Raw genomic sequence first — 26,939 nt, forward strand, 5'->3', positions numbered from 1 at the left:
CAATAGAATTGCTTGGTTACAAATACAAGATGGCTTGTCATAAAGAAATGCTGTCTATAAGGTAACGAGGAAATTGGGAGATAATCAAGTGTATGGGAACATTTCTTGTAGCAGACCCACATGATTCACCAATCACAATAGGCGATGTCAAAGCTCCCCTGCTCCCCCTTCGGTCATGGTGACATTTGCACATGCTCATTAGATGCTTCAATACTTGTAGAGGAGAGAGGGCCAATAAGAGTAGACGTGTCAATCGTGACAACTGTATTTACAAAAACCCTTAGTAACCATCGGACCCCCGCAATCAGAATTGGGGGTGCCGATGGTTACCATGGTAACCTGAGGTCATGTGATGACTGTTACAGACCAATCAGCACACATGACTTAGCGAATTCTGTATAAACAGACTTTTAAAGAACCACCAATTGGTAAATACTTACCGACAGGAGGTTAATTAGTGCCGCTAGTCGGTTTGTTTAAAGGAAATCTGTCACCCATTTTTAGTGATATCATGTAAAGATACCTAATTGTGTGTCCCATAAGGATTCTATTAGGACTTTTGACTCCCCCCGACCCCGCACCTTTGATGCATAAATACCTTTTTTATCTTGGTGGAGATGTATGGAAATCGCCGCGGTCCGGTCCGATGGGCGGGGCTTATTCGACTCCCCCCCTCCTCGGCTTGCTGAATGTAATCTTCATCTGTGAATATCACAGATGCTGTTGTTTTCCACGCTTGCGCATTGAAAAGGCCTCCGGCACTTGCGGCTTGCGCAATATGCTTTGCCCAACTGTGGGTGAAGCATACAATTGGTACTGCGCATGCGCCGGTATTTTTCAGCGCGGTCTATGCCCCGGAAGTGTGTCCTGCATGTGAAGACTTCCAGTGCATAGACCGTGCTGAAAAATACTGGCGCATGTGCAGTACCGATTATATGCTTCACCCACAGTTGGGCAAAGCATACTGCGCAAGTGCCGGAGGCCTTTTCAGTGTGCAAGCGCGGAAAACAACGGCATCTGTGATATTCACAGATGAAGACTACGTTCAGCAAGCCGAGGAAGGGGGGAGAAGGCGAATAAGCCCCGCCCATCGGACCGGACAGCGGCGATTTCCATACATCTCCACCAAGATAAAAAAGGTATTTATTCATCAAAGGTGTGGGGTCGGGGGGAATCAAAAGACCTAATAGAATCCTTACGGGACACACAATTGGGTGATATCTTTACATGATATCACTAAAAATGGGTGACAGATTCCCTTTATACAGACTCTTATTAGCACAATCACTCTTTACTTGAGATGGAAGAATCAGGTGGAATAGAGTGGAAGTCTCTTGTAACCACCTTTGCCCTATTCAGCAAATACAACTAGGAGATACTACCATAACCTATAAAAAAAACAGAGGCAGGGAATGCAGCATCCATTTTAGGGTAAATTTGGGTAATAATTACAGCTCACAACTTAGCCATAAACATAGCGAAAAGTCATAAAATACTAAAACAAACTGCACAAATAGTGTGTGACAGCAAAGCAGTGAGGAAGATTAATGTATGATGAATAGTCTGTTTGTTACTATCTGTTTACCCAGAGTTATATATCAAAGTCACTTTGACATTATTAAGACTATGTGTGCACTTGAAAGGGGCTTAATACAATCAATCAGTACAATTTAGTACTTTAGATGCTCTGTAAATCAATTTGTCGTAAATCGAATTTTGGGAAAATTGGCAACACTGGTGATTTCGAATTTCAATCGATTTACTCATCTCTTGTCATCAACTTTCGGCAGAAGTTACCGAACCCATGAATATTCCTCTATTTTCTGATGTCCCGTTTTTAGATTTAAGAGTATTTGTGAGCAAAAGAAAATTAAAATCAGTCAACAAACCTAAATCCTCTTTCGTTTTACTGCTTTCTCAGCTCAGTGAACAGTAAACTTCTCTCCATGTTATCAGTGTCCCTTGGTGTTGCCAGATTTCCGTCTCGCAATGAATGCTTCTTTCCAAGATGTCACATTTCTTCTTCTGGAAACTTAAAAGAATATTTTTGAAACTTTTAAACATATGCATTTCCTATCTAATTATATGTTACAAGATGGTGGCCCGATTCTAACACATTGGGTATTCTAGAATATGTATGTAGTTTTTGAGATCTGCGGTGCGTTGCACTGTGAGTGAAGGTTAAATTCCGCGCCAATATTGCTGATTGGTTGCCGGGCACGACCAATCAGAAAAGCGTGGTTCAAATCCCGGGAATGACCGGCTGCATCGCTGCTGACCTCCGTGCGGCAGGAGATGACCCGTGGCAACCATCGGGAGATCTGCGGCGCTAGCCACCACCACCAATCACGGGAGATCTGCGGCGCTATCCACCGCCACCAATCAGCAACACGGGATTTCCCTTACAGACAGAATTAGACGATTATATAAGTAGATTCCGGGGGCTACAAATAGGTGAACAATGTTAAAGGGCTGTAGCTATAGAAAAGATCTACTTTGTAGATACTAAACATTGTGCCAGGGTCATGTAAAGTTATACGGAGGGTTTGATTGATGTTATAAACTATAATGGAAATTCCAGCAATACGATCACAAAGTTTTAACATAGGTTGGTGAGATCTTTTTAAAAACCTTAGCACCATGCTAGGGCAGGGCATATCTTGGATACTCATTGTATACATTGGTATAAAGAAAATTGCCAGTGCATAAAATGGAGTTTTTGTCACGGCATCATAAAAGGTATCTCCATAGAAAATTCTGCTGACTCAAATGCTTATACAAATCCCTGTATGTCACAGTAAATGATGTGCACATATTACTTGTTATTTCCATAATATATCAACCCTAAGATTTTCTAAGCCAGTTGTCTCCACTTGTTGGTTTCACAGTTACACTGGGAGTTGCAGCGTTGCAACAACTAGAGAGCCACAAGTTGGAGACCACTAATCAATAATGTCTCTCATAATATAAATTTAAAAGGTTGTCCACTTTATCTTATTGTATGTATCATATCCAAGCCCTCGCCTCCTCCTGCCGCCTCAAATTCAAAAATATTTCCCGGATCCGCTCATTCCTCAACCATGAAACCACAAAAACACTAGTGCATGCTCTTATCATCTCCCGCCTCGACTACTGCAACCTCCTATTCTCTGGCCTCCCCTCTAGCACTCTGGCTCCGCTCCAGTCCATCCTACACTCTGCTGCCCGACTAATCCACCTGTCTCCCCGCTATTCCCCAGCCTCCCCCCTATGCCAGGCCCTTCACTGGCTTCCTATCGCCCAGAGGCTCCAATTCAAAACCCTAACCATGACATACAAAGCCATCCACAACCTGTCTCTTCCATACATCTGTGACATGGTCTCTAGGTACCTACCCGCACGCAACCTTCGATCATCTCAAAATCTCCTTCTCTACTCCCCCCTTTTCTCTTCTTCCCACAACCGCATACAAGACTTCTCCCGTACTTCCCCCATACTCTGGAACTCCCTGCCACAACACATCAGACTCTCACCATCATCGGAAACCTTCAAGAAGAACCTGAAGACCCACCTGTTCCGACAAGCCTACAGCCTGCAATGATCCTCGGTCTACTGAACCACAGCATGACCTGCTCTACCCTCTCCTACTGTATCCTCACCCATCCCTGTAGACTGTGAGCCCTCGCGGGCAGGGTCCCCTCTCCTTATGTACTTGTGTGTCCCTTGTCTTACACATGTTTACTATACTTGTCTATATTTCCCCTTATCACATGTAAAGCGCCATGGAAGAAATGGCGCTATATAAATGCATAATAGTAATAATAATGGGACCTGTTGAGGTGCATTGTGCACGAAACGGCTGTCGTCCGTCTTTTTGCATTTCTCCCGTGCCTATGCTTTATTAATATGAAATAAAGTGAATCATTTCAAGAGAACGGTGAGTGCCATCCTGCTGTCTTTTTCTACTGTAATAATAATAATAATGTGTGTGTTGAGGACATGATTTTGTGACTTAAGGTACTGTCACACTAAGCGATATCGCTAGCAATATCGCTATAACTTGTGACGTTATAGCGATATTGCTAGCGATATCGCTGTGTCTGATACTTACCTACAACCGGCTCCCCCGCTGGTTATCGCTGATCACGCGAGAACATCCTGGACCGTTTCTCGTCATCAGCTTCCTGCGGCGCTTCCTGCTGTGACGACGAGCGACGCGTGGAGCCGGGCGGGAGGACGCAGGATCGCCTGGTGTGACAGGTAAGTAGCGACCCCCGTCCCCAGCGATGTCGCTGGTGAGATCTGCCTGTGTGGCAGCTCACTAGCGACCACTTAGCGATGTACCAGCGATCCTGACCGCGTCATATCGCTGGTTGGGATCGCTGGTACATCGCTAAGTGTGACAGTACCTTTACTAACAAAAAATTGAAAGGAGTGCAGCAGTACTAGATTTCTCCTGCTGCATTTGAATAATATGTTTTTATTTTTCATTATTAATGCACTAGAGAACAGCAGCAAGGCAGCACAATTTTTTTTTAGAGAAAAAAGAAATCTGAAATACCGTAAGTTTCAACCTGAGGCATGTGCTGCCTTGTCACTAGTGCCTGTACTGATATATTTTTTTGTGAAATGCTTTTACTGAAGGAGAGAATAATTATTTAAAAAAAAAACAAGAGAAAATTCCCCAAAATCCAGACATTTAACTGTGACTGTCTACTTCACAAAGTGTGCAGAACACAATTTTTTTTTTAGTAGCCAATGTCTAAATTCACAACAATAACTTCTGTACAATGTGAATTCTACTGACTTTTGATAAATGATGTCACAATGTCATGCTGACAGTCTCTATGAAAAATACCTAGTAGTCACTATTTCTTGAAGAAAGCCACCAATACTTATACTCTCACATGTCAGAGACTGTGTGCCACTCTTTGGAGTTAACATTGTACTTCACGGTGCTTCCTGGCTTGTGACACGTGAAAACCTTAATTTTCTCTTAGAGACAAAAGAAAAATCTCCACATTTCAGGAATGTGTGCATGCTGGAAAAAATGTTTTTTGCACACTTTCCTGTATTTGTCCAATATTAGAACAGTACACACCACCTGAATACAGGTATTGATGACCACAGGTTAGTATCCGTATTCCTCTAGCAAGATAAGTTGGTTGAGGTTACTTGGACTTTAGTAAGACTGTGTTTGCATTAAAGTGCTCAAAAGGAGGTCAATACAGTCCTAGGAGACCTGACACCTATTTTCTGAGCAATTAGAGACTTTTCAATATTATGATTCACAGCAAGCAAATTTTGAGGGATAATTCTGTAAAGCTGGCATTCGAATTTCAAAAGCATCAACCATGTCTAGAGATGACATTTATGCACCTCCTCCATGACATCCCCAATTGACATCTCCTTGTCCCCAGAAACAATAGGGCAGAATGCTGTATCAAATGTAGCAACGAATGACTGTAGCTATGGCTCTCAGCTGTTCACTGTTAGCTTGTTAGTCTTGTTGGTGTATTACGGTATACTACTACTCCCCTCTTCCCTGGGTGGAGGTAGGGTACAGACTGAGGTCAGATTCAGGAGTTAAGGCAAGGTACGTGGCCCCAGTGTCTTCACCTTCAGAAGTAATCTGGGAAACAGGGCTAGCTAGGTAGCCCCTAGCGTTACAGGGACAGGCAAAGAGCCTGGGACACCTGACAACGGAGTCATGACAGCATTGTTAAACCAGGTTGGTGTAGATCAATGGCTTTGACAGTTGAATAATTTGTGTTCCATTCCTTTAATTTTGAAAAACCTGAGACGTCTGTATTATTAAATGGGCTGTTTGGTACGACCATCTGTTTCAATGTTTAGGTATTTTTGACATTACTAAGGCTGTCTGTTTATAAAAGCTGGAAAAGGGTAAGATACAGTCCAATGAGACCTCAGAGTTTACTCATGTTGTGTTCATGGCATTTTGAGGCTTTCCAATATTGCAATTCATGGCGAATTGATTTCCGACAAATCAAATTTTTGGGAGAAATTTGTCAAACCTGGCAAATTCCAATATCAAAAGATTTGATCTTCTCTATACTACTTTCATAGGATGTCTTCAGAAACTTTGACCCCCAGATCTGCACCTGTATAAACCTGTGCACGTACCTGCATCCATCACTGTGCCTCGAATGTGTAGAGACTAGGAAGGTGATATCCTATGGGTGATGTAACATTAATGATAGGACACTGGGGGACTGTTATCATTTACCCAAATTTATTTCTCAATTTGTGACATTTTATTAGTGCAAAAGTGTTAGTTAAATTTATCAGTGCTTTACTTTACTCTATTTATTACAACTTTTTTAGCACCTACTGTAAAATTTTCATGACATGTTTATGATTGTACATCTACATAAAAGTCATTTAAAAAGTTGGATACTCATAACAGGTCATAGCGGATCTTAAAAAAAGCATAGAACAAATACATTTATGTTTCAACCATTTTTAACATGCAAGTCGCAATTTGCTCAAAATTCTACATTGACATCCGACATTTGACACATTGATCTCCCGCACCTTTCAAATGTTGTGAAGTGTACCACTTCAGAACTCACAATTTACTTAAAAATGTTGCATTGACTTGCAAAGTTTGATACACTGGTTTTTCAGCTCTTTTCTAACATTGGGAAGAGTACTTCCATGCTTAACAAGTTGCGCTGGTGTAATTTCCATCAAATGTATCAGTAAGGTGCAATCTTTGATAAATATGGAGTGTCAGAGTTGAAGTCAGGATTAAAAATTTGGTGCAAATTGCGCTATTTTTGATAAATGTGGGACTTTATGTCCTTTTTATTTAGAAAGTGAAAAACATTACTTTCTATAAATTGTAGAGGGTTTATTTAATTACCCTCGCTAATGCAGCTCCATTGATTTCCATAGCGCTTTACATAAATCATCACTGGTCCCCATTGGGCGATCACAATCGACGTTCCCGATCAGAATGTCTTTGGAGGAAACCCAACCAAACACTGGAATAGCATACAAATTAATTACAAATGTTGTCCTTGGTGGGATTTGAACCCAAGACCCCAGCTCTGCAAGAATATAGTGATAACCACTGAGCCGCCAACGCTGCCAGGAGGTCTTCTAAAACCCTGCATGACTATGCAAAATTTTACATTTTCTGGATTTGACTCAAATACACCTCAACCATTGTGGACTGATCACAGAAATTAGGACATGACGGTCAACATGAGGACAATATTTGTACCAATCAGTCATCTCTATTTGGAGTCTTTTCGAGTTTACATTCCAAAACATATATTTTATAAAAAAAAAAAATACAATGATATGATAAAAAGACATGAATGACAAGATTGTGAATCGAAAAAAGGAAATGCGGAGGATTTCATAACGGTAGCAGGCAGACATCCCCAAATGTTTCACTATTCCTTATGTATTGGTCACAATTCGGGCGTAAGTCAAGAGTGATTGATTACAACGGTTTATTCCATCCAATGGATTGACATATAATGTCACAATACAATAATAACTTGCCAGCTTGTCCCTGAGCTGCGGCATTGCTTTCTCCAGGCAGAATTGGTTATCACACTTTGCACTGAGAAATGGGTTTTAGTGTTTTGAAAGATGCTAGTGAGTTATTATCCTAAGTCTCAAATGACTTCATTCAATTTGTGGCTAAACTTCTCGTTGCTGGAGAAATGTACCGTCTGCATTGACTGTTTTATACAGAATTAAGTTCTAAATCAATAAGGATGGAGTAATTAGTTACATACACTGATCAGTCATTACATTAAAACCGCCTGTGTAGATTCTCCATCGTGCCACTAAAATGGTTGACTTGTTGAGGCATATACTCTAGAAGATCTCTGAAGGTGTCCAGTAATATCTGGTGCCAAGATTTTCACAGCCAAACGTGGACAGCATGAACCAGAACTTGGCAAGTGGGTATGTTTTTCTCTGAAACAGGTATGCAATTTGAATAAAACAAAGTTTGAGGAGCAGGAGACCATAGACATAGACAAGAATACTATGACACCACCAACAGGTTACTTTTTCCTGACCGATTCAGATGACGAACACGTCTCTTCCATGTATGTACTTAGAGTCGGGTTATTGGTAGGTTTATCACTGGGAAAAGTTGGCCTTGGGTGGCATCGGACTAGTCTCATCTCTGAATATGGTCCCTGGATCTTTAAACTATCTTTCCTCTGAAATGTCAGAGTGCAGCCATGTTCTAATTCGTGCCGTCCATGACTTGGCCAGCATGAATCACGTGACAGGTGCCCGTTAATTCCTGTGAGGTGTGGATAACATGGATCAGACTCATTTTTCTTGCACGTATACTTGATTCTCGATCAGATTGAGTTTTGGGCATCTTGACACAAGTCAACACCTTGAACTGTTTGTCAAGTTCTTCCAACTATCCCTGAACTTTTTTTTTTCTTGTGCCTGTCACGAGTGTGTCACGTCCTCCTGTGAGATCTGTGGTTAGAAGATCACTACGTATTGTTAATCACAGTTCTCTTCCATTTAGCCTCTGTGTTTTTGTCCCATATTAAATGGATTTGGTTTGCTTTGATGATGAAGATGCTGGTCAGAAACATGCAGCTCTGTTTCAGCTGCTTCTGATCTGGTCATTACCTACCCCTATATAACATAGTCAGACCTTCTCTTCCTTGCTAGTGAAATCTTTGCTTCCTAGCTCCTTGGAGATGCTGTGCTGAATTGGAGATCATTGTTGCTACTGGAGATTGTTGGGTGTTGTTTTTCGGTGTATGCTTTCCTCATTGTCCTATTCCCATTTGATTGGCACATTCCTATCCTTCCCTATATACCTCTCTACTTTGCCATGGGGCATTATTTTGCTGAAACACAATAAGAAATACTGTTGGCATCAATAGGGTACTTGGTCTGTACAAGGTAGGTGGTATCTATCAAAGTAGCTTCCATATGAATGCCAGGATCCCATGTTTCCCAACAAAACAATGCTTCATCCCAGTTCATGTGCAATGGAGGTTGGAATGGAGGTCTAGCCTCTTTAGTGATGAGTCACACTTTTGTCTTGCATGCAGTGATAGCAGTAGATTGGCCTGGAGACCATGTGGTCAATGCCATCATAAGGCCTTAATGAGAGAAAATAAGTCCCAGGAGTCAGTTTTCTACACAATAACGCCAGGCCGCATGTTGCTCATGCTACTGTGAGCAGCCTGTGTGGCCTAAACATGCTACCATAACCTGCAGCCCCTCCGGACATGTCTCTCATCGAGTACATCTGGGACATCATTGGTCATTCATTACACAGGGAGCTGCCAGCAGCGGATCTTGATCATTTGCCCAAGTGCATTCAGAGCAGCAGAACATTCCTCAGATGACCATTAATGACCTCACTGATAGCAACCAAGGCTGTAAGTGCAGTGATTTTTGCACATGGTGCTCATACTCCATGCTGAATAAATCGAGGTGTTTTGATATTTTTGTTTTCCATTTTTTCATTTTTTCCATATCATTAACCTGGCTACGTTCTTGAATGTTTTACTGGGCATTAAGATACAGCTTGCCACCATGTTGACTGCTTGTCTGTGACCTCCATTAGCTACATTCACTATGCCGATGTGAGTTTATTTTACGTTTATCTCACTAGCAATAAGAAGCAAAAAACTAAGAACATTAAATATTGCAACCATAAGTAAAAAAGCATGTTAATAACTTATACTGTATACTCTCTGTGTACTTGGGGGTGTACTCTTCTTATACTATTTTTTGCTACTACAAAATTTCAAAGACTCATGTATTACGGTATATTAAATTAATGTATACTTTTTTAATATTGTTATTCAACTATCAATTGAAATCATTTGACTCATTGAGTTACAGGGATGTTCTTTATGCGGTTGTACGGTAAACATCCTATATTTGACCCCACACAATATTGTCTGTTCTGCCGAATTGGCATATTCTATAGATTGTGACATGTGATTCAACTTAACTCAGTCCCAGATCATGTCCATACACATCAGATGTGATATGAGCCCACAGATTTCAGCAGTATTGGCCAAGCATCTAATGTGTATAGAGGTCACCAGATTTTCTCTTATGGCAGATGTCGGGCATGGATATGAGCACACACAAGAAGATCGATGTGCAGATTCAAACACCTGTCTTACTTCTCTCCAGTGCTGGATTCACAGCCACACAGCTAAGTACTGCTCTGTAATGTCTTCCATGCTGCTGACTCTTCTGTCTGCGTAAAACAGGGAAAGAAGAGCAAGAATCCATCTTTCTCTGTGTGCAGAGAATGGGAAACATATTAGCAGCTAGTCTCCATCCACTAGCTCAGAGAGAACTGAAAATTAGTAGTAAAGTCCGTAGAGGGATAAAACTGGGAAAAAAATGCAGGATACAAGTCATATACAGTAACGGCAATATATGGTGTTATTCCTTATTTACACACACATGAGTGTTTATTCCAGAAGAAAAAAAATAAATGGCAGTAAGTAATGCTTTAATGGTCTACAAAATTTCTTAGCCAGGTCCATCATACTGATATCCAATGCATACCATTGGGTCTATGGGTGTCCACAGACAGAAGAGTGCTGGACTATATATGGATGCTGCTTGCTCTTGATTATTTAGTTACCTGCAATAATGGCTTTTCATAAAAATCCTCTGTTCATCCACCAATAAAGGCTCTTAGACATGACAGGGAAACTTGGTCCAAGCACAAACCGTAATGCATGGACTGTTCATGGCACAAGCGGACACAGATAAAAGATCAGTATATGGACCCTTTGCAGCCTAATAGCACATCATAATGCACAATTCCACCTGCTTTGGGGGTAGTAGTGGCCTCTTTACTTGAGCCCCCATGTGGCCACACACCTAGCACCAATGATATGTCAGCCCCTGATCCGCAGGTCTTCCTATCCAAATTTGAAATATAGGAATACATGAGGTTATCTAGTTTGGGTTGGGAGACCTGTGGACATACATTGCGTTCCGTGTTTAGAACAAGTTTTAGGGATGCCTTAAGTGATGGGTTAGGACAAGCAATGAGCGAAAGTACTCTTTACTTGAGTTTGCATTCGGTGCTCGGGTACGTACCGAGTACAGCTGGTGCTCAAGCGTCATGCTCGAGACCTTCCCCCGCATGTTTTGCGGCTATTAGACAAAAAAATTGCGGTGATTGCCTGCCGTACACGGGCAATCCCTACATGTTTTTTGGCTGTCTTACAGCCGCCAAACATGCGGGCGGGGATTCGAGTACGTCGCTCAAGCACTCGCCATACTCGGTGCGTACCCAATGGAAACTCGAGTAGTGAGCAATTCCGCTCATCACTAGTAGGGCCCTTACCGTTACAGTCCAACTTGCCAGAGTGCCATCAGCCTCTCTACAGTATATGTGAGTCACGGGAACCATTAGTTTAATGCAGATTATCTGGCACTAAGAAGGATTGCTAGTTTTCGATTAAAGTATGAGTGCGCCCGACCCCCTTCTGACTCCCATGCAACTACACAGGCTGCACATTTGGTAGGGCTCCCTCTCAATGCGACCTGAGACCTCTTACAATGAAATGTGTCCATGGAAGGAGCCTGCAGCCATTGTTACCTATGAGAGGACATGACACACTTTAATAGATCTCCTTTAGTTCTATTTTTTTCCCGCCATTGATGTTAGTTTCTGGGGTCTCACAGTCTGAATTCCTTTTCGGCAGGTTGCAGCTTCGTGAAGAGTAAGGGACTTTTCTGCCACACGCTGACACATTGGCTTCCACAATCCTCCCTCATCCTTTATATACTGCATTGCGACACTACCAAGGTGACCCTGTATTAAAATAATTGAAAGGCAGGAGCTGTAATGATTTCTGCCTGTTCCATTTTTGGCGTCTAATACAGAGGTGGAAGTGCTTTGTAACAGCTGTATGGGAACGTATAGCTCCCCTGAGCACAATATATTTAATACCCAAGTAAACATTAATAACGCAGGCTGGCTGTGTTTTTGTAACTCGCAGAAAGAGATGTGGATTCGCTCATAAAACAAACTGCTCACGGCTTTTCTCCTGATGTATGCATGCCCGGGGATTCCGGATAGTGGGCAGTTTTAGGGTGTAGATGGATGTGCAGTCATGATGCCATGTGCATTAGTAGATGCCCGATCCCATAGGGATTACATGGTGACATTGATAGGACCTTCTGGCTGACATGAACAATGTATAGAAGTAAACATTTCTCATGAGAATACTTTATCTTTCTGGAAACCACATATCACAGATCTACATTCGCATGAGGTTAATATTTTGCACCTGAGCACCATTGATCCCTATGGACTGGAGGCCGTTTGCTTGCTCGGTAGTAACGTATTGCAAACACAGGGTGCCCTGCAAAAATCACTAGAATTTTAGACTTTTTCTAGAAGTCTAAAATAGCAGTATCCAAATAAAATGTGACATTTATCTTAGCAATCGCTACCCACAAGTAGTGAAGGAAACTACTAACTGCAATAATGGAAGTGACCAAGTTATAAAGTTTCTTTAAGGGCTGTATTTTCAGTCATCAGATCGCACTCGGACCAATGTTATTCTATGAGGCCGTGCACATGACCAATTTTTTCATCAGAGTCTGTTCTAGGAAAAAAAAAAATTGCAGTGTGCCCGATTTGCATCCGATATTCCGATCTCACGCGGCCATGCAAGTCAATGAGCCCATGGACAAAATCGGACCGTACTCGGATGACATCCTATTTCCATGGACTAAAAGAATGGATAAGATGGAGACATTTTTTTTCATCTTCTTCTCATCGGAGAAAATCAGATCAAACTCTGATCATTTGAATAATCAGTTTGACTCTCTCGGAATGGAAAAAATACGGCGGTGTGACCGTAGCCTAAGAGTAGTTCATTAGCACAAAATGACTGTTCATACAAAGAACCTTGGTGTGGCCAAACACTTTTATGAACCTTGATTTTACCCTTTTCTAGCTCTTGTAAAGTCAGAGCTGTCAATCAAAAAAAGAGACAAGAAGGAGATGGTGGGAAAATAAGTAGGGGGGCAGGTGCACTGAACTGCTCGGCCACGCCAAGGCTGCACAGAGTGCCTGTGCTTGGATTGAACACTCATTTTGTGCTGACCTTTACCAATTCCCCGACATCTGTCCTGTTTTTATGGCGGTTATGAAGCAGGCTCAGGAGCTGAACCCGCATCATACCCAATAGATGCTGTACAGACTAGTGAAGAATAGCTGGTGGCCCGTGCAAATATTTGTTGTTGTGTTTTTTTTTACAATGGAAATTTGAAATGAAGTTACCAAAAAGAAAAAAAATCACATGTAACATAAAAATCTGATTTAAGCCATAGGTTATTTTTTGAAGACACATTCCCTTTACGGGATAATATGATCTTATGTTTTGCATTATGTCGCAGCATCAGCCACTTTAATTGTATATATTTACAGACCTACATCATGCATTAAGTTCGGTGATGAAAGTTTTGGCACAACAAGAAAACTTCCCTTTCCTTTCATTGCTCCATGTTCCTTTCTGGCTGCAGTTCTCCGCTGATATAGACGCAGTGTCTTCTGTAGCTTGGCACACACTTTAGACAGTCACAGTTTAAACCTCACTTTGTTCACTGTGGATCTTTTTTTTTTTTGCTTGTTTATTTCACTCTTTTTATGAAGGAAAAAAAGAGATATTTACTTTGATTCATAAAGACTTAACACAAAGGGGTTCTCCCAGGCTCGGGCGGCATAGTAGGTGGGACCGTCATTTGTAGGTCCTTGATGTTCTCCTCTAAACTCATAGTGCCCTGACAGAAATCCATTCTGACACTGATAAGGACATTTTTGTGACGTTCTCAGAGACCAGGGTCTTATCTACTTTTTTTTTATTTTTTTCCAACTAATAGGTGACATTTTTTCAGTGGATGTCCTGCAGTGCAACAAGTGGTCTCTTCCACATGAAACGTTCATCTACAAAATAAGTTGAAGGAAGGGGAAAAAAGTGATCAAAAAAGCTCAATATTTTAGAGAAAAATATAAACTTTATTGACATATTAAACAGAACAGTTACATGGGGGAGACAAAAGGTGCATATGTGCATCATAGAAATATCCAAAAGGGTACAGGCAATACAGGGCATCAAAATAGTATAATATCTAGAGATGGATGGAAAACGCTATAAGTGTAGATCAACTAAGTAATCATACATATACCAAATATATAATACAGCGTTTATCCAATGAAGTGATTAGCACACCATAAGAGTCATAAAGCCATCTCAGCAAAATAATCTTACCGGGGTAATGATGACAACGAGGTCCCAATGCCTGCACCCACCCCAACGCGCGTTTCAGCGTTGCCTTCGTCAGGGGGCATGACCAAATAGGGGAAGTGAGGTTTTAAAAGGAAAAAGCGACCAATGAGAGCGCAGAACGTATAACGTATTAACATCCATAGGTGGCCTGCAAAAACCGGAAGTGACATCAGCCCCATCATGCACAGCGGAAACCAAATAAGTTGAAGGGCTATTCCCCCAAAAAATAAAGTTTGGATAGGAGATACCTTCTAGGTGTTGGGGTTTCATCCACTAGGATGCCCAGTGATCTTTAGATCCCTGATAATGGGAGGCTTTAGTCACTTCCACATGCTAAGTTCTGCTATGGAATAAGTTAAAGGGTTTTTCTCAAAAAATCAAATTGTCCCATATCGATGCAAAATGGGATAACTTGATTTTAGGGAATAAGGATATGATTCCATAGAATATACCATAGGATAGGGTATAATCATTGAGTGTCCAACCATTGGGACCTCCAGAGATGGCAAGATCTGGGCTTTGAAACCTAAAAAATGGGATTTTGCAGCTCCATCCCAAATAAAGAGACTGCACATGCTCAGTCTCCTATCATTTCATTGTCTATGAGACTGCCAAGTTCAGGACTTACCGGAAATCCCATAGGTAATGAATGGTGTAGAGGTTGAGCATGTGCACTCTTCCTCTCCATTAAGGATGGAGCCCTGTTTTCATGGTTTCAAAGACTCAATCTCACGGTCGTTGGCGTCCCAGTGATCAGACCCCAGAGATGTGTAAGGAATTACTTGATATATTGGAAATAACCCTTTAACTTAGTCTATAGCAAAACTTTTCATGTGGAAGTGACAACTTGCTGTAAAGCCCCATTCTAAGAGTTCCAAAACCCAATCTCACCCCTATGTTCATTCTAGGGGCAGCTTCTGGCTAGCCGCTTGCTAGTAACAGTTAAAGTTTCAGATAAAAGACGCCAACTGTTTTCTGAAGATCTTCACTTAGGAAAACCTCGGTAAAAGATGACGCGTGCACATATCCTTAGGCAGCAAAGTCCAGGAGACACTGATACAGCTACGCCTTCTAGAACTGTGCCCCTGGAACTAACCCAACTTCTGCACCACAAGACTGGAAACCATCAGGATTTCGAGAACAGCTGTACATAAGAAATGAGTTAACTGAACATCAAGAACATAAGTAAAAGCAAAGTAAATGCAAAATCACACATATCTAATAATGCTCAAAATTGAGCCATGATTTCAAGTCACTTTTCTCCCCTTACATCGAGCAGATGTACATTTTGCACCAAAGCAATGAATCTCCACCTAATGTATATATAACTCATCACAACAAAATCGATAACGTAAATGAAAGCAAAACGCTGATTTATAAGAGGAATACGTGTAACAGCGTAAAAGGTTTGGACTAAATAACCGTGCACAAAAAATGGCTCTTCCGTCGTTAGGTTTAATAAATGGAGCCAGATTTCGGAATTTCCTGAGGTGCTTTCATACCTTGAAAATCAGATCTCAGACTCACTTAATCAGATCATATTAAGAATTTCAGGCTGCGCTACAGGGGGGATTCTTTTTTCCTTTCTTCCTCTGCATTTCTTTATTAAAATACTTTAGAAGGAAGAAGTAATGGCTGAAATGACAGTGGGAGATAAATCTGTAAAACAAGAATCTAGTAATGGGTAGGAATAAGATCCCGAGCACGTCAACAGACAAAGTTGGCCAATATAGGCAGAGTTGACAACAGTCCTGACTTTGGTGGGACTGTTCTAATTTTTCCAAAAAGGATCCCTTCAAATTCCGGTCTGTCCTGGACCCGAAAAGCAATGGAGCTTTTGCAAAAAAGAGTTTATATGTCTGTCTCGTTTGGTGGCATCATCAGTGGGAGTTCTCGGGTAAGGATTCAAACATACCTACATGTCTATATTTCTGCTGGGAAACATGAAATGGGGACACATCTAACTGTGTATCAATAAAACTTGTCCTTTTTGGACAATTTTTTCATTTTTTACTTGAATGCGTGTATTTTGGGATAAAGATATAATTTTCAATTAAGTTCTATAACGTCTGCGTTGCACAGTTTATTACTGGATGAAGAATGAGTTAACTGAGACTTCATCAGTGAGCCCATTCTCATGGACTGACGGGAGAGCTTGTAACGGTTTTATCGATCTCTTAGCTTTTCTCATCTGATTTATGATCAAAGACCCCATCAAAATTGAACATGCAGGGAAACAATAGGCCTATAAAAGTGAACAATACAAATATATATAATATATATATACAGCTCTGACAAAAATTAAGAGACCACTGCACAGTTTTATAAAAATCAGCTTCTCTACATGTCTGACAGCCATTCCATTCCAGTGTCAGTTGATTTCCAACCAGAGTACACCTCATTCTACTTAATGTGCTTCTGATTAGGTGATCACCTGAACCAAATCTTATTTAACGAAGGAAAGTATAAAAAACCCTGCTGTGGTGTTCACAATCCTCTTGCAATAGGACAAGCTGGATGTCAAAACAAGTGTTAGTAGTATCCCAAAAGTAATAGGAATGAAAAAATAACTTTTAACCATGCCAAAGGAGTTGAAAAGAAAAGTCTTGAGTAAGGAAAAGAAGGGCTCAATTCTGGCTTTACTAGCAGAGGGATACAGGGAGCGTCATGTTGCCTCCATCCTTAAAATTTCTAAGACAGCAGTCCATTACAACAAGGTCAAGCAGCAGACATTGGGGACAACAAAGCTACACACCGGCAGAGGGCGAAAACGACTCTTCACTGACTGTCATCTTATTCGAATGTCATCCAACAACCGCAGGATGACATCAAGTGACCTACAAAAGGAATGGCAAATGGCAGCTGGGGTGGAGTGCACAGCAAGAACAGCTCGTAACAGGCTCCTAGAGACAAGGCTCAAGTCATGAAAAGGTAGAAAAAAGCCTTTCATCAATGAGAAGCAAAGGAGAGCCAGGCTGAAGTTATACCGGTCTTCTCAGACCACAGTTCACACCACACAGTTTATGTCTCTTACGATACCAGACAAGTCCTTGCTGGCACCACCACAGCTCCTGCTGTCACCGATCACTGGCACCACTGGCTGCTGTTCACACACACAGCGGCTGGAGTCACTACAGCTCCTGCAGCGCCGTCTTCGTGGACCCGCCAATCCACCAGAAGCCGCTTGTCACCTTCGTGGCCCCACTGAGCCACATCAAGCCGCTTGTCACCTTCTTGACTCCCACTGAGCCACCGCAGGCTGAGTCGAGAAAAAAGAAGAAAAAAACACACCACGAAAAACTCAAAAACTCACATGTCCTGACTGTGTGCTATTCAGGACGCTCCTGTCTCCACCTGAGACTGTCCAACATACAGGGCGCACCGGGTGCGATTCAGGGAGCGACCCTCCTCCCAGGGTCTCCCCACACACCGGCCTCACCAGGTCCAGGGGCTCTGCGGGTGCTCTTCAGGACATCTGTCTCCACCTGAGACTGCCCAACACTCGCGCCTCACCAGGTCCAAGGTCACGCCACGTGCTCCTGGGATCTGACTCTTCTCCCAGGGCTGACCCTCCAGGACCTTTCCTCACTGAACCCTCCAGGTACACTGTCTTCCTCACTGACCCAGGTCAGTACCACACGAACACCTGTCCGATACCTGTGTCGGCCACACGGGTCACCGTTTTACTCATTGACCCAGGTCAGTACCACATGAACACCAGTCCATTTCTCCTGTGTTGCCCACACAGGTCCTCGGGTACCTCGTCTCCACAGAGGCACCCTAGCAATCACCAGTCTCTTTCTCCTGGGGAAGCAGCCGCACTGGGCTCACCGATCCGGACAGTGCCTTACTCACTAGGCCGCCCCACGATTTCATAACCACAGCCGGACAGTGGCTTCCCCACTTGCAGGCCGTCACAGGCTCTGCTCACACGTGGCCGGTCATCAGCACATCACACGGCTTCCACAACCGTCAGCCCTCCTGGCTCAGTGTTGCTCTTTGCCACCGAATTTTGCCGATGGAACACTGCACCTTTAAGGATGCACTTGGTTTATTAGCACAGCATAAACCAAGGTCTTAAGCACAAAAATAAATACGGCCCTTTGGGCAAACAGCAAAATAAAATGGTAGCACTTCATGCAGTCCTTGCACTACTGGGGGTCAGCCCACTCAGGGTTAACAATGTCTTTAGAAAAACTCAATGTGCACAAACACTCTCCTGGAGTCTTCCTCACCAGGCCCTCAACAGCCTAGACTAACCCTGGAGCTCAGCTATTTAAAGCCAGACCACGTGACTCTCCATCATGTGACTGATCACTTGATTCTGACATCACACAGGTCCTGTAAGGACCGCTCAATGGAGGTCCACTAAAACCAGCCCATAATAAAACTTTCAATAAAACGACCCAACACGTAGTGTGCTGGAGGAAACAATTTTAGCTTTTCCATCACTGACGCCATCATGCGCAATGACACTTATCTCCCCTCCATCACTTCACCAGTGACTGTGTCACAATAGTATCATTTGTTTTTATTGATGTAAGTCTCTTCTTAATGTGAGCTTAGTAGTCCAGTGGGTGAAATAACTCAATGATTTGCAATCTTTCCTCAGTAGGACCGCTCATTGGACTCCTAAGCATGTAAAAAGCAGAGATGTGAACCAGTAAATTACATGCTCAACTGAATATTTTCACAGAACTATATAATAGCTCCAACTTCTCTATAACAAGCAACACATAGATATAACACCATGTTAGGACTCGTGCACACGACCAATATTCTCAATAGAGTGCTATCCATGGTTTTTATGGATAGCACTCATACCTATGAAATTGTATGGTGCTGTGCATGTAAATGTGGTAGGCTGGACTGTCACATTCTTCTTACCCCTGAAGTTACCAATAACTTTGTATTGTAGTGTGAACAGTGTCATGCATTATATATACTGTATATAGTATTTTAATGTATAGTATAACAGGATGTGATAGACAGAAGGCCTATCCTAATAATTTATAGTGCATAAATAGTATAGAGGTAACATATACAGTGGGAAAAATAAGTATGTAATACACTGACGATTTTGCAAGTTTTCTCACCTACAAAGAATGGAGAGGTCTGTAATTTTGATCACACTTCAGCTGTGAGAGACAGAATCTAAAAATAAAATCCAGAAAATCACATTGTATGATTTTTACATAATTGATTTGCATTTTATCACCAACCATCCAGCAAGAATTCTGGCTCTGACAGAGCTGTTGAATTGAAGTTCGCCAATGACCATCAAAAGAACACCGTCCCAAGCGTGAAGCATGGTGGGGGAAACATCATACTTTGGGTGTGCTTTTCTGCAAAGAGGACAGGACTACTGCACTGTATTGAAGGGAGGATGGATGGGGTGATGTATCGTGAGATTTTGGCCAACAACCTCCTTCCCTCAGTAAGAGCATTGAAGATGGGTTGTCGCTGGGTCTTCCAGCATGGCAATGACACTAAACACACAGCCAGGGCAACTAATGATTGGCTCCGTAAGAAGCATTTCAATGTTCTGGAGTGACCTCGTCAGTCTCCACACCTGAACACAAAGGAAAATCTTTGGAGGGAGCTGAAACTCAATGTTGCCCAGTGACAGCCTCGAAACCTGAAAGATCTGGAGATCTGTATGGAGGAGTGGGCCAAAATCCCTGCTACAGTGTGTGCAATTTGGTCAAGAACCACAGGAAACGTCTGACCTCTGTAATTGCAAACAAAGTGGAGTTGGCTGCTAGTGTTGTAGAACCCTTGCAATCATTTCTGCAATGTCCGGTGCTCAAGGCTTGGTTCAGGCACTATGGAAAGTGCCTTATATTCTGACATACAGGGGACGATGGATGTGGAACCGCGAGAAATGAAGGTTAGTTAACGGATCCCTCGTGCACTGTGGGGCTGGATGGGAAATCCCCAGGGCTGAAAGGAATAGCCGAAATAGGGATAGCCCAGGAGCGATGGATATTAATGCTGAAAATGAACTGTATTAAGGAAACAAAGAACAAGGATTGTTCTGCCCGATACTGCATGTTACAATCTGATAAACTTGATTTGTCCAGTAAAATTTTGTTGGTTGGTTCTCTGAGTTGTGTGCGGCAGCTCCTGAATATGGAGGCCAGGAGATGGTGAGGCCTGTGGCCTACAAATGAATGTGATGTACCCCACAATTGGCAGCACACTGGGATTGGGACATGATTTTCTTGTAAAGTGCTGGGGCGTAATGGAGCAGTAGCTCGGACATGGCTACCACCCGCGCTCACTTTACATGCACATGTCCAATTTTTTCCTTGGACTGAGTGATCCGTGTAAAATATTGGAAACGTCCAATTTTGATCTGAGTCTTGAATCAAAATCAGTAATGCATGTCTGTTAAAAAAAAAATGGACCGCACTCAGATGATCATGGAGTGACAGAGTGGAGAAAGTGGAGAAACTTCTTTTTATCTCCTTATCCAAGGCCAGTTATGCAAATCACACTCTGGAGAAACTCTGATCAGATGTCAGCACAATGCGATCCGATTCCGAGAGAGAGAGATTTTTTCCACCGCCAGAAAGGATTTCAGGGTTAAATGCCCGGCTGAATTCCTTTCTCCGGGCATGCGCACTGTAAAATGCAGATCCTACAGCCAAAAAAATGTTGCGGGGTCCGTCCAGGCATGCCGGCGGACGCAAACTTTTTGGCGGATCCGCAAAAAAATGGATCCAACGGATGGCGATCCGTCAAGATCTGCCGGTAATGCAACTCAATGGGGAAAAAAACGGATCCGCCAAAAAAAAATGGCGGATCCGTTTTTTTCAAAAACTGGTGGATTTTGACTGATGGTCAAAAACGGAAGTGTGAACGAGGCCTTAAACCGTCTCGATTCTCGCAGTTAGTAGATGACAGGCCAAACGCAAGTTTCCATTCTTTTTTTTACAAGCTCACCGGCCAAAAACAAAATGGCTTTTCCCATCTGCCTATTTTTATTACACTTTCCTAATAAATAGTAACAGATTGCACATAAAGAGAAGTGGTGGTGAGAGAAAGTGCGCATTATTTATCAAGACATTCCAATTTAAAATGAAAAATATAACTCATTTATGCCAGAAGCAGGTGCATTAATTTCTGCTGTTAAGCACATAAATATGCACATTTTCATACAAGACCTCGATGATTTAGTCAGCGCTGTACTTGCATTTAAATGACGATCTTTTAGCAGTGTAATAAAACTAATCTAAGAAATCTGCCCAGAAAATATTGGACACAATTAGAGCTAAAAATGAATATTATATATATAGATATATATATAACTATCTATCACCTCTTATCTATCCATCTTTCCATTAATCCATCTTTCTGTCCTTGACAAAAGTAATAATAAATAAAAAATCTATGAAAATGAACAAATGAAAGTCAGACATTGCTTTTCCACCATGCTTACACAGAATTTTAAAAAAAATAAAACTCATGAAATAGGCCTGCGTAGAATTGATGGTAGCCTTAACTTAATATTTTGCTGCACAACCTTTTGAGGCAATCACTGCAATCAAACGATTCCTGTAACTGTCAGTGAGACTCCTGCACCTCTCGACAGGTATTTTGGCCCACTCCACAAGAGCAAACTGCTCCAGTTGTCTCATGTTGGATGGTTGCCTTTTCCAGACGGCATGTTTCAGCTCTCTCCAAAGATGCTCAATAGGATTTAGGTCAGGGCTCATAGAAGACCACTTCAGAATTGTCCAATGTTTTCCTCTTATTCATTCTTGGGTGTTTTTAGCTGCGTGTTTTGGGTCATTATCCTGTTGCTAGACCCATGACCTGCAACTGAGACCACGCTTTCTGGGAAGCATATTTCTCTCTAGAATCCATTGATAACCTTGAGATTTCATTGTACCCTGCACAGATCATAAACACTCTGTTCCAGATGCAGCAAAGCAGCCCCCAAACATAACAGAGCCTCCTCCATGTTTCACAGTAGGGACAGTGTTCTTTTGTTGTATGCTTCATTCTTCCGTCTGTGAACATAGAGCTGATGTGCCTTGCCAAAAAGTTCCATTTTTGTCTCTTCTGTCCATAGGACATTCTCCCAGAAGCTTTGTGTCTTGTCAACATGTAGTTTGGCAAATTCCAGTCTGGCTTTTTTATGTTTTTTTTTCATCAATGGTGTCCTCCTTGGTCGTCTCACATGAAGGCCACTTTGGCTCATACAACAACGGATGGTGCGATTTGACACTGATGTTACTTGAGCATGAAGTTCACCTTTAGAGTGTGTGCACATGCTGCGGAATCTGCTGCAGATTGATCCGCACGGATTTTGCAAAATCCGCAGGTAAATACGCAGGTCAAAAGACCTGCGGTTTATCTGCGGATTCGCCTGCGGTTTTGCCCTGCGGTTTATCATCTCCACAATGGAGGAGATGGTAAACCGCTGCAGAATCCGCAGAAAGAATTGACATGCAATTCTTTCTGCGGTTTAGAAACCGCATCAAAATCCGCGCGGAAACCTCCGCAGCATCTGCACTGCGGTTTCCATTTCCCATAGGGAATAATGGTACTGTACACCGCAGCAGAAACTGCTGCGAACCCGCAGGGCCAAATCCGCTGCGGATCCACAGCAGAATCCGCAGTGTGTGCACACACCCTAAATTTGTTTAGAAGTTTTTCTGGGCTCTTTTGTTACCATTCGTATTATCCGTCTCTTTGATTTGTCAGCAATTTTCCTCCCGCGGCCACGTCCAGAGAGGTTGTCTACAGTCCCATGGAGCTTATATTTCTGAATAATATGTGCAACTGTAATCACAGTAACATCAAGCTGCTTGGAGATGGTCTTATAACTTTTACCTTTAACATGTTTGTCTATAATTTTCTTTCTAATTTCCTGAGACAACTCTATCCTTCGCTTCCTTTGGTCCAAGTTGAGTGTGATACACACCATGTCACCACACAGCACAGTGAGTATCTGTAGCCTCTATACAGGTCACTCACTGATATCAAGATTGTAGACACCTGTGATGCTAATTAGTGGACACACCGCGATTTAACATGTCCCTTTTGTCACATTATTTTCAGGGGAATCATCATTTCTGTCCAGGCCTATTTCATGAGTTTTATTTTTAAAAAATTCTGTGAAAGCATGGTTGAAAAGCAATGTCTGACTTTCATTTATTCATTTTCATAGATTTTTGATTTATTATTACTTTTGTCAGATTCAAGTTATTTCTGTCACCATTGTGGGTTTTTCTGTCAATAAACGAGGGGCACCAACAATTTTGACCACGTATGTATGCCAGTAAAGTATCTCACCTTTAAGCATCAAACAAAGAGTGCGGTTGATTTTACTCTCTACTAAAACTTTTGCACAGTATTTTATATGCCATAAATGTCTTATGTGAGACATCCCTTTTAAGCTCAGTCTAAAAAAAAGTCTCAAATTAAAGAGCAAGCTATAATATCTCAATGAGTTCCTTTGAATGGTCAGTGTCATTTCAACAAACTTTACTGTCACGGTTCCACCCCTCAGTGTGTCTGGGATGCAATTAGTGACAGCTCAGCCATCCAATATGGTACAGGGGCGTGCTGAAGCTGTCAGTACTTTGACAGCTCTGTCATCCAGACAGGTGCAGGGGTGTGTTGAGCTGTCAGTGTGTTCATTGACAGCTCGGCCATCCAACTTGAGACTGGGAGGTGCTGGCTGTCTCCAGGTGTTCATTGTCCTAGGTGATTGCCAGGCTACTTAACTGGGCTGTTTCTCCCAGACCTCTGCCAAACATACATTCAGCTACTGTGTGGTTTGTCTCTCTGTGCCTTGAGTTCTGTTTGTTCATCTTTCATTGCCTGACCTTGGACCTCTTTCTGACCATCTATCTGTCTAACTCCTTCTGCTCTCATCCGCTATCTCCTAGTATTCTGACCTCAAAATATTACCTGACTACATCTTTGTCTATTCCTTCTGTTTATGATGTGGCCTTCTTGTTTCTGACCCCACACTTCTTGACTATCCCATCTCAGGGTTTGTCCTGAGAGGTAACTCGGCGTTACATTTACATAAATTAATTGTAAAGGAGAATCTAAGAAATGTAGAAATATACGCTATATCCTCCTAAATTCCTCATTTACATAAGAACAAGAGGAACTGTCAGCTCACTGAGGGATGATACTACAGCTGCCTATTACAGTCTATGGAAACAGGAATCAGAGGAGCCAAGTGTGAAAGAGAAAGAGAGGCATACAGACACACAAAGGGTTGCTGCTGCTTTCTAGTAAATGTTTTCATCGGCCCTAAGCTGGTTTCACAGCTACACTACTCAGTTCTACATTATATGATGTTGATGCCTCTGAGCATGTGCTATAGACAGACAGGAAAGTAGAAGCCCCTCATGTCTGTGTATACAGTAAATGTGAAACAGTTTCTGTCGACTAGCTTAAAGATAATGGAAAAGTAAAAATAGAGACTGAAAAAGGGAACATAGTGAAAAAGCAAGATATAAGTCATAATGACTGGGTGTTATACCGATTGTACATCCTATACTCATTCCAAATAGAGGCAGCACTCCATAGTTAGTTTTTCAAGTGGTAGTGAGTTTATTAAACCCACATATCAAGGCAACGTTTCGGCTCTTCTGAGCCTTTCTCAAGCAGTGGGTGTTAACAAGTGATGTCTATTTGTAGACCAAATAACAATCTCTTATAAGTGCCAATCATTTTACATTACAGCATATTTCAAAGTGCATAAATTATTTCATACATTATATATATAATCCATATGTGCAAAAAGTGCTTTGTGCTTTATAAGAATTTTCGTTTACATATCATTATACATATAGTCGTTCATTACTTGTAATGATTATATAACAATACAGTGTCTCATACCACCCCTTTGGTTTGCATATCGCCACATGGAGGACGCCATGAATGCTATGGATGCCATATCCAGCGTTCACATACCTCTTGTCATGATACCAATGCTGGGTGACCGGCACTGCTGGGGTTAATGTTCTGATCGCAGTGCAGACTCTCACCTGCACACCTGGGACCTATTATGGTGGCCTCTCATTGGTTCTGGGGAGGCTTCTTATAGCCTCAGGAAGTTCCCATCCCCCGTCAGTTATACTTTCGCCCTTGGCATTGTGTGGTGACCCCTGAGTGTGTTTGTGCTGTGTCCTGGTTGCATGATTCCCTGTATATGACTCGGTCTGTTCTCTGGATTTTGCTTTGGATTCTGCCTGGTACCTTCTACGTCTGTTTGCTTTTGATCTCTGCTTGGCCCTGACTATCCGTTCTGTCTCGTCCCTGGTACTTTACTGATATCTTGTGCATGACCTTTGGCTTTGTCTGACCTCCCGTCTGTTTATCCCTCCTGTACCTCGCTTGCATGTACTGTGCATGACCCCCGCTTTGCCCGACTTTGAGTTTTCTACCTTCTTGGAAAGCAGGATGCTAAGCCCCGCCCCCTTGCAGTCACATGGCTCTAGGTCCTGTGCCGGCTTGCTAAACTTCTACATTCAGGTCCTGTGCATCTTTATTTTCCGGCTGTTCTTGTCCCCAGGGGTCCCTACGGTGCGGGTGAGTCCCTGCTTAGCGGAGGCTGTACTCCGGCGCTGTCAGGACCCTGACAGCTCTACTGCGCATGTTCTATGAGTCATAGCCGCTGTCATACTTCATAAGCCAATAAGAAACGTTGTATGGCATTTCCCACGAGGCACAGGTGCATTAGCTTTTTCATCCCTTCAAAAAACGCCATCTTGTGTGTGGCAGAAGGTCAATTTTTTACAAAGCGCCACAAAAAACTGTATATTCATTAGAAATATGCCTTCAATGAAGCGATTTGCTTCAAATATATTACACCATTCTATAGAATAATTCCTGTGGTCTTTTTATTTCTAATTTTTTTTCTAATTTTTAAGGCTGCTAATTACATTGTATACCTTTTTGCATATATGGATTATACAGTATGTATATAGAATGTATGAAACAATTTATGCACTTTGAAATATGCTGTAATGTAAAATGATTGGCACTTATAAGAGATTGTTATTTGGTCTACAAATAGACATCACATGTTAACACCCACTGCTTGAGAAAGGCTCAGAAGAGCCGAAACGTTGCCTTGATATGTGGGTTTAATAAACTCACTACCACTTGAAAAACTAACTATGGAGTGCTGCCTCTATTTGGAATGAGTATTGGATATTGTGGCTGAAAACAGGACTTTTTGTCTGGGGCCCTGCACCCGAAGCTAAGTACTGTGCTGTTTCTTCTTTTTTCTAATTATTATACATCCTAGTGACTTGCATTTTTTTAAATTTTTATATTTATTTTTTGCTTTTGTACATTTACTATATCTTCTTAAGGCGTGATGTTATTTTCTGGTATTCCAACATGCAACTTATTTAGCTGGGTTAAGATGGTTCAAAAATAATCCAAGAATATCTGCATGACATTCTCACTTAGCATATAGAGATATAGATAGTATTTGAATAACATTCCATTTCTATTTTCTCTCTTTTGCAGCAACAACGCAGACTTGATCTCCTTACAATCACCAGCCCCTGTAAGTACCATTCCGAGAGAATGAACTCTATTTCTATACCAACATTTAAGGAGCAAAGTGATATCTATCATTCATGTAGAGATGGGCAATTCATTCTT

General features: G+C 42.0%; 1 protein-coding gene and 1 long non-coding RNA gene across 3 annotated transcripts in view; one reads left to right on the forward strand and one right to left on the reverse strand.

Moving 5' to 3' along the window:
* The window catches only part of LOC141092851 (uncharacterized), a 127,532-nt gene extending 125,507 nt beyond the window's left edge, over positions 1-2,025 (reverse strand). Inside the window, exon 1 of the long non-coding RNA XR_012232945.1 lies at positions 1,890-2,025. This is a non-coding gene — a long non-coding RNA (uncharacterized lncRNA). The remainder of the gene's footprint in view (positions 1-1,889) is intronic.
* The window catches only part of AGBL4 (AGBL carboxypeptidase 4), a 1,778,944-nt gene that overhangs the window by 1,171,864 nt on the left and 580,141 nt on the right, over positions 1-26,939 (forward strand). For both annotated transcript variants that reach the window (XM_073579164.1, XM_073579165.1), the window contains exon 6: positions 26,802-26,841. In XM_073579164.1, coding sequence (XP_073435265.1) covers positions 26,802-26,841 — 40 coding nt within the window. The remainder of the gene's footprint in view (positions 1-26,801; positions 26,842-26,939) is intronic.

Source organism: Dendrobates tinctorius, unplaced genomic scaffold, assembly GCF_039654945.1.
Source record: "Dendrobates tinctorius isolate UK_male_01 unplaced genomic scaffold, ASM3965494v1 ptg000061l, whole genome shotgun sequence".
Classification (NCBI taxonomy): Eukaryota; Metazoa; Chordata; class Amphibia; order Anura; family Dendrobatidae; genus Dendrobates; species Dendrobates tinctorius.